The sequence below is a fragment of the Gossypium hirsutum genome, chromosome A07, assembly GCF_007990345.1.
Source record: "Gossypium hirsutum isolate 1008001.06 chromosome A07, Gossypium_hirsutum_v2.1, whole genome shotgun sequence".
In the NCBI taxonomy this organism is placed as follows: Eukaryota; Viridiplantae; Streptophyta; class Magnoliopsida; order Malvales; family Malvaceae; genus Gossypium; species Gossypium hirsutum.
In genome coordinates, this window is record NC_053430.1 from 8,722,929 (window position 1) to 8,732,106 (window position 9,178).

At 33.0% G+C, this 9,178-nt stretch overlaps 1 protein-coding gene across 1 annotated transcript; it reads right to left on the reverse strand.

Annotated features, from left to right (window-relative positions):
• Positions 1 to 1,459: 1,459 nt before the first annotated feature.
• Positions 1,460 to 4,628, reverse strand: LOC107926625 (probable alpha,alpha-trehalose-phosphate synthase [UDP-forming] 9). The gene is made up of 3 exons (XM_016857519.2): positions 2,641 to 4,628; positions 2,256 to 2,529; positions 1,460 to 2,161 (listed from the first exon to the last, which is right to left on the reverse strand). Exons 1-3 carry the CDS (start codon positions 4,611 to 4,613, stop codon positions 1,835 to 1,837), a joined length of 2,574 nt encoding a protein of 857 aa, XP_016713008.1. The 5' UTR covers positions 4,614 to 4,628; the 3' UTR covers positions 1,460 to 1,834.
• Positions 4,629 to 9,178: the final 4,550 nt, after the last annotated feature.

The window sequence follows — 9,178 nt, forward strand, 5'->3', positions numbered from 1 at the left end:
GTTTTAGTGATAGGCTTGTTTTAGTTTGAAATGTATAAATGTTAGCACTTATATTTTGTTCAATAAAGAATTTGTTTGAGAGAGTAATATTTGTAACTAAAACAAGTGAGTCACTTAATTTTATAACTAAGTTTTCAGGGAAAAACTTAGTAGAGAGTGATCTAGTTTTTAGTATGAATGCAAGATTACAACTTGGTGAGTTGTATGACTCAAATCATTATTTATATGTATTTGAAGATAGTGGATTAGCTCTTTAGACAATATCCTATAGATGTAAGTGAAAGCCTAAGGGCATAACCAATCTTTTGTTATTTTTATTGTTTGGTGTTCTTCAACAATCAAATTGCAACTTATCCAATATCTAACTTACAAAAATCAATTGTTTTCACACTTCTCTTAAATGATTTTCGCTTAAGACTTGTCCATAAGTCAGGTTGAGCCTTGTCAAAGTTTTAATACAATCTCAAAATTCTAAACCCCTCATTACTGGTTACAATCTTGCGATCACTTGGCAACTCACTTAATTGCTATTTAACCTTAGTATTTCCACCCCTTAATTTGGTTTTGAAACCTAACTCAGGCGTCATTTCCACTTATTTGTATAATTGCCACTTAGTCCATTTTAACTAAGTCAATTTTGCACTTTTAAATCCTTCTACTTTATTCATTTGAAAATGAGCCAATTACTATTCAAGCCCCTCTACTATTCTCACTATTAATCATAGTATTTCAAAGCATTTAACCATCAACGATACAAAGAGGGCATCTGAAGGGTTTTGCTTTCTCAAATGTTTAAGGAAAAGGGAAGTCTGCCTGGGTGGTTGGGTTATGCAGCTTTTATTTAATGTTTGTTAATTGCTTTGTCGGGTGTGTCCTTTTGTTTCTGTTTAGTTTGGGTTTCTCAAGTTTTTGGTTTGTCTGAACTTTCTTTTATTTTCTGTTTTGGTTGGGTTTTAAAAGACTTGGGCATTCATATTTCAAAAAAAAAAAAATTAAAGGTTTTTTTACACAATATTTACAATTATTCATAAATCTTAATGAGAATAATATATTTTAGCTTATTCAAACGCATAAATTTCTGAATTAATAATAATATTTATATTAATAGAATTAAGACTAATTTAATTAAAGTTAAATTAAGTTTAAAAAGATTTTATATATGAATGAGTGTATAATAATATTTGTGTGTGTTTAAAAATTGGTTATATATCATTGGTATCTAAAAATCATATATATTTTTTTACTTGAACACTTTGAATGTTGCTTTTTGTGTAAGATATGTGCATCTGTTTACAATTACAAGTTATACATGGGGTCGTTGAGTTCTTTTGAAGACCTTTCATGGCTGCCCCTCTGCCCCTTAGTAATATTAAGAAATTTCAAATAAATAAATAAAGGCAGATTTGCGAGTACAACAATGATGTGCTCACAATTATATGAAAATTTGCAAAGAACAACTGCAAAATTGACCAATCTCCATACATAACATTTTCAGATAGCATTTCATGTATTGACTAAAACCTATATTTGTTTGTTCACAGTAAGTAAACGATGCCTTCTGTCAGTAAGACTAACTATGACAATGAATCTAACCTGAGAAGTATCAAACCGGCATCTGAAAATACTTACGTCAACCAACACCCACCTATCTAAAGAGAAACTATGCTGGTTGTTGTCCTCAAACCAACCTACAAGTTCACTGTGTTTCTATTTCTGTATTATAGCTGTGTTTGGCTGTAAGCCACCATGAGTTTATTCTTTAAACCAAAACCAAGTCAATTCATGCAAATCCACCTTCCAGTCTAGTTCAATGCATAACAAAATACTTCATGTTTCAAGCACAACTTTCGAAAGAAACCTCAGTTTCTGTGTTGCTCGTTGATGTTGTTGAGCTTGAAGCACCAGTCAGGCCTGAAAGTAATTTCAATACATCAACAGTATCATCTAGATAATACCTAGCTTTGCTTGGCTTTTGACCAATAGTGCAAGCAAAAATTTCGGGAGAAACGGGGAGAGATGATATATAAGCTGTATTTGATATGCTTTGAAACATGTCTTCGTCCGATCTGTCATCACCAACACACAAGACAAAATCTGGCGGTTCCCCATTACTTATCATGGTGGCAAGAACTTTCTTTGCAACTAAGCCTTTAGTAACTCCCTGGCACATCAAATAGCTAATGTTAGGGTGTTGGAAATAAGTAAAGTAGAGGTATAAAAGAAAGCAAAAACAAGCACTCGAAATGAATTTATGCCTGTGGCTTCACTTCAACTATTTGATGGCCCCTTTTAACAACAACAGGCTCATTGGCAAGGACATTTTCCAGATGATCCAGTAGTTCCTTCGCTTGACTAGATCCAAAATCGGGGTCTGCATCTTGGTGGTGCCATACCAAGGCACTCTCCTTGGACTCTATAAAGGAGCCATCAGTTGCCTCTGTATACAGTTGCATCACTGGTTCAGCAATTCTTTTCCAACCAAAGTCTATAGCAATTGGAAAAGTCTCCCACTCGGACCTCCTATTCCACCTACAAAGGGATAAAAACAGTTAAGAAAAAGTAAGCCTGCACCATAAGGATTTAATTGAAAAAATTGTATTGTATTTATAAAAGAGAGTATTTTATAGAACTGAAAAGTACCTTATGAAGTATCCATGTTCAGCTGCTATACCTAGATTCTCACATTGAGCAAACCAGTCACTCAAGGAGTTTTTCCCCCTTCCACTAACTATAAAGACAGTATTCTTGGGGTCACTGCATATACTGTTCATGAACAATATAACTTCAGGACCGGGACTTTTAATAATAGAAGAATGGGGCACCACAGTCCCATCATAATCCAAAAATATGGCCCTTCTGCAAGTCCTTCTATGAACAGAGATGATATGATCTATGGAAAGCTTCCTAAAATTTGGAGAAATGGACAATATCCTGAAACTCAGTCCAAAACCAAAACCCCAACAATGTCTGTTGTAATGCTCTTTGCATGCCCTTTCCAAATCTTGCATAAAACTCTGGGACCAATAGCCAACATCATGAGAACTAACATAGCGATAGTGCTGCTCATGTCGAATTTGTTTCTCAACGCCAGGCATAGTGATGGCCATGTTTAATGCATCAGCTACAGCATCAATATTCCAAGGATTAACCCTGATTGCGCCACTTAGGGATGGTGAGCAACCTATAAACTCTGAGACAACAAGCATGCTCGTACGAGGAGATTCAGCGGCGATTTGCAAAGCTTCATCCATTCTGGAAGTCCCTTGTCTACAGACAATGTACTTGTATGGAACTAGGTTCATTCCATCCCTCACTGCATTCACAATGCAACATTCTGCGCAAGCATAATAAGCAGCCTTCTCGTAGAAAGGGACACAACGATCAATCAGGACAACTGGTTCATATCCTGGAAAACCAAAAACATCATTTATCCGTTCAGTAGTCTCATATATTTCCCTTTTTGCTTCCTGAACATCTTTCCCGGTGCTTCTTGCAGGATTTACGATTTGAATAAGGACTACTTTGCCTTGCAGCTCTGGATGTTGTTGTAAAAGTTGTTCCATAGCTAATACTTTTAGACTAATGCCTTTAAATATATCCATGTCATCAACACCAATGATAATCTTTTTGTCATTGAACTTCGCAACAATTTCTTTGACCTTAGTAGAAGAAGATGGGTGATTTAGTGAAGATTGGAGTTGGCCCATGTGAATCCCAACAGGCAAAATTTTCATGTAGACTGTGCGACCAAAATAATCAAGTCCAATGTGTCCTCTCTTGGATTCATGGTCAAGGCCAAGAATTCTGCTGCAACATGTAAGAAAGTGGCGAGCATAATCAAATGTATGAAAACCAATCAAGTCTGCATTAAGTAGTGCTTTTAAAATTTCCTCCCTGACTGGCAGTGTCCGGTATATTTCTGAGGAAGGAAATGGACTGTGAAGGAACAATCCAAGCTTAACTCGATGGAAATGTTTCCTCAAAAATGTTGGGAGAGCCATAAGGTGATAATCATGAACCCATACATAATCCTTCTCTGGATTTGTTACCTCTATGATCTTATCTGCAAATATCTTATTAGCAGAAAGATAAGCTTGCCAATGCAACCTGTCAAAACGATTGCTATAGTCTGCGCACATGGGTAGCATGTAATGGAAAAGGGGCCATAAATATTGTTTACAAAACCCATGGTAGAACTTTTTCTGAAGGTCGGGAGGAAGAAATGTGGGCACGCAATTAAATTCCTCTAACAATGTCTTAGAAACTTCATCTTGTTCCTTTGAATCCACATCAACCTTCAAGGACCCCACATAGACAACAATAGTATCAGATGAAAATCCATCCTTCATTTGCAACAGAAGAGAGTCCTCGTCAAAACTGAACAACCATTCCCCGGATTTTATGTCTTTTTGAGCTTGCAAAGGAAGAAAATTTGCCACAATAATTGTCTTTTCACAACATTCAGAAGAAAGAGAATCAAAATCTCCATCATCTGTTATGCCACCATCAACAGGAACAGTCATAACCCGAGAAATTCTTTCAGGAGTTTGAGGGGAATTAAACATGTCCCCCGATGCTAAGTCCATCAAGCTTATGTAGGAACTTGATGCCATCACTCCCTCAACACCTTATCTATCACTGTTGATGACTGATGAACTAAAATCCGTCATAAGAAAAAAAAGGGAGATTTTTATTAGTATGATGAATTATAAGGAACCAAATGCTTGCAAGAAAGTGGAAAAGAACACTCATCACTTTATGCAATATAAGGCAGCTCATTAAAATTGAAATTAAGGAAGTCCAAAAAGTATTGAGGATGCCGATGATAATTGTCATAGCTACGTATTCAAATCTTAGCGTTCAGTTTAATGTGGTCAACAAGATCGACTTTTGGACTTATTAAGCATAGTCCATCATGTTTCAGTCTAAATCAGTTACAAGAGTTTGCTAAACATATGATTAAGATGTTATATACATTTCACAGAGTAACATTAACTTCTGTGGTTCTAGCTGTTACACATCCCCAATGGGCAAGTAAGCAGAAGCAAAGTATGCCGATTATAAGTGTCTTAAAAGCCAGACTGGACACTGGTTAGACCAGGAACCAACACTAGGCCAGATGACATAATTACTCAAGACAAGCATGGTAAACTTTAAACCACACTTGAAAATCAAATTTAAGAAAAGAAAGAGTGTAAACAATTAGATGAAATAAGAACTAAAAGAAACCAGCAAGAAATCTAAAACATACCATAAGACGGTAAGCCTACAAGCAGTTTTAATATACTAGCATGCATCAAAGAGATATAAAATAAATTTAACTGCAGAATCCCTAAAATCAGCATCATTTTGAAAGGAGCTACAATAAGGACCAAGCATGAAATTTATGTCAATGGAGCATTTTCTATGCCTAAGATCAAAATAGTATTCTCTGAACTTCTTCCTATGTCACAAGAGCATTTAAAAATAGTCTTATCTCTAATAGCAAGTGAACTATAAAGATCAAAATTCATTCTTTAATATCAAAAAGCAAATAATTAACGAGCAGCTTTTCAACATATACTCGAAACAAAATTGTTTCTATATTCATATTAAATATAACGATCAAAATCTCATCAATACTTCCCCATCAAATAAGCACATTGTACATACCTCAAACTACAACAAAAGGAAATATGGGTATCATTAAGTATTGTTATCCCACATCTTTTATATATTGGATTTTTTTATCCCACATCTTTTATATATTAGATTTTTTTTTATTTGTATTAAAATTGGACACTTCTATTTATTACCACCAATTATTTTTGAGTTGGATGCTTTAACATGGTATCAGAGCTCACAAGACTTATATGTGGATAACTTCATCTAGAATTGTTAACTTCACTTAGGGTTAGGCAAGAAAAACATAAAAAAAAAATTCTATGATACTATGCAAAGTATTCAACTTAAAAGCAACTAATTATTAATGGATGGCTCAAAGTTTCATATAAGACCCTAGGTGTGTGTATGGTATAAATCCAAAATTCTATTATGTTGTTATCCTTTCTAACCACACATAAGGTTGGTGTTTGTCCAAGTTAAACCTTGTGAGCTACACTAGAGAGAGTGTGTTAAGCAATGTTATCCCCATTTTTGTTAATTATTTGGTTTCCTATGGAAGTTGAGGCCATCCATTTATCACAACTAGTTTGAAGTTGGATGCTTAAACATATATCTACAAGAACAAAATGAGAAGTTTGAAAATGAAAAGTGAATGAATTGAAGTCATCCAAATGAAATTACAGCATTATTCCACCAAATAATAGGGATATGCATTTTCTAATGCAATAAAATTGTAAGGAAATAAAATAAGACTAAGAAATTAGTGGTTTACATCATATTGATGTAAATTGACCACACGAAAATACAATGAAGGGATTTAAAAAATATCTAATTGATAAGCATCACTAAAGCAAACTACAGACACCTCTTCAAAAGTTGGACCAACAGTTTTAATTGAAACAACCAATTTTATTTTGGATTGATAAAATGGGACATCTAATTCATAAAATAAGAAATACATGCATTCGAGTTATGATCTACCCACAAAAAAAATGAGAGGAAATGAACACCTAGAAAGCAAAGTATAAAATGAAAATGGAAAATATCACGTATAAGAGGAAAATGCATACCGATAAGAAAATTGACATACCTAATTTTGTTCGCCTCCCTAGCCTTCAACAAAATCTGACCATTGATGTATGCCTTACATAGCCTTTTATATGCAAGTTGTACTCGATTTATTCAAATTAATTGTCCAGATAGACTTATTAAGAGAATTTAATGAAATAAATATTATTTTAACCCATTAAGGAACCTAATTAATTTCTTCTGAGAAATGTACAAAAAACGTGTTTGTTTAACTTGGTTGATTCCAGCAAGATCATTAAGTCACCTAACTATTTTTCGAGTATGAACAAAACAAATAAACGATAAATGAAACAAATTATAAAAAATTTACCATATTATTTATTTCATCCTTATCTAAATTAATGGCATCTTTTGCAATGAAATCGAAACCTTCTCAAACAAAACCATAGTAGTGAAAAATGAAAGAATGCAATTACTATATTCCTTCTTATAAAAGTTTCACGACATTGTTAAGCAAGCATTGACTCATAATTTATCAACTTATCTGTCAAATTATTATATAAAAAATAAAATGTCTAAATAAAAAGGCAAATGACAGTAGAAAAGGAGAGTAAATGACTATTCTTAGGTCATCTTATCTTTAAGAAAAATATAAAAAAAAATTAGGGCTACGGTGCCATGCCAAAGTATTCAACTTAAAAGCAATTAATTATTAATGGAGGGCTCAAGTTTCATATAAGATCATAAATGCATGTATGGTATAAATCCAAAATTCTATTATGTTGTTATCCTACTTAATCTCATATGAGGTTGACAACCCTTACGAAGTTTGTCCAAGTTAAATATTGTGAGCTACACTAGAGGGAGAGTGTTAAGTAATGTTATCCCCATTTTCGTTAAGCATTTGGTTTCCCATGGTCTTATATTAAAGTCGAGGCCTTTCATTTATTACCAACTAGTTTGAAGTTAAATGCTTAAACATATATCTACAAGTAAAAAATGAGAAGTTTGAGGATGAGAAGTGAATGAATTAAAGTCATCCAAATGAAATTACACCATTATTCCACCAAATAATAGGGATGTATATTTTCTAATGCCAATAAAGTTGTATAGAAATAAAACAAGACTATGAAATTAGTGGTTTACATCGTATTGATGGAAATTGACCACATGAGAATACTATGAAGCGATTTAAAAAATACCTAATGGGTAAGCATCACTCAAGCAAACTACAGACACCTCTTCAAAATTTGGGCCACCAATCCTAATTGAGACAACCAATTTTATATTGAACTGATAAAATGGGACATCTAACGCATAAAATAAGAAATACATGCATTTGAGTTATGATTTACCCACAAAAAAAGGAGAGGAAATGAACACCTAGAAAGCAAAGTATAAAATAGAAATGGAAAATATCACATATAAGAGGAAAAAGCATATTGATAAGAAAATTGACATACCTAATTCTGTTCGTTTCTGAGCCTTCAACAAAATTTGACCATTGATGTATGCCTTACATAGCCTTTTATATGCAAGTTGCACATTGCTTGATTTCTTCAAATTAATTGTTCAGATAGACTTTATTAAGAGAATTTAATGAAATAAATATTATTCTAACACATTAAGGAATCTAATTAATTTCTTCTGAGAAATGTACAAAAAACGTGTTTGTTTGACTTGCTTGATTCCAGCAAGATCATTAAGTCACTTAACTATTTTTCGAGTATGAACAAAACGAATAAATGATAAATGAAATAAATTATAAAAAATTTACCATATTATTTATTTTATCCTTATCTAAATTAATGGAATCTTTTGCAATGAAATCGAAACCTTCTCAAATAAAACCATAGTAGTGAAAAAATGAAAGAATGCAATTACTATATTCCTTCTTATAAAAGTTTTATGACATTGTTGGGCAAGCATTGACTCATAATTTATCAACTTATCTGTCAAATTATTATATGAAAAATAAAATGTCTAAATAAAAAGGCAAATGATAGTAGAAAAGGAGAGCAAATGACTATTCTTGGGTCATCTTATCTTTAAGAAATACATAAAAAAACTAGGGCTATGATACCATGCCAAAGTATTCAACTTAAAAGCAACTAATTATTAGTGGAGGGCTCAAATTTCATATATCCAAAATTCTATTATGTTGTTATCCTACCTAACCACATAAGGTTGACAACCCTAACAAAATTTGTCCAAGTTAAATCTTGTGAGCTATACTAGAGGGAGAGTGTTAAGTAATGTTATCCCCATTTTCGTTAAGCATTTGGTTTCCCATGGTCTTATATTAAAGTCAAGGCCTTCCATTTATTACCAACTAGTTTGAAGTTGGATGCTTAAACATATATCTACAATTAAAAAATGAGAAGTTTGAGGATGAGAATTGAATGAATTAAAGTCATCCAAATGAAATTACACCATTATTCCACCAAATAATAGGGATGTGTATTTTCTAACGCCAATAAAGTTGTACGGAAGTAAAATAAGACTAAGAAATGAGTGGTTTACATCATATTGATGGAAATTGACC

Bases quoted from the DNA above. Each gene is read 5' to 3' on its own strand.
- LOC107926625 (XM_016857519.2), bottom strand. From the start codon at position 4,613: ATGGCATCAAGTTCCTACATAAGCTTGATGGACTTAGCATCGGGGGAC. The intron at 2,530-2,640 runs GTACTTTTCAGT...ATCCCTTTGTAG, and splicing joins GAACATGGATACTTCATAAG to GTGGAATAGGAGGTCCGAGT. The intron at 2,162-2,255 runs GCATAAATTCAT...TTGATGTGCCAG, and splicing joins TAGTTGAAGTGAAGCCACAG to GGAGTTACTAAAGGCTTAGT.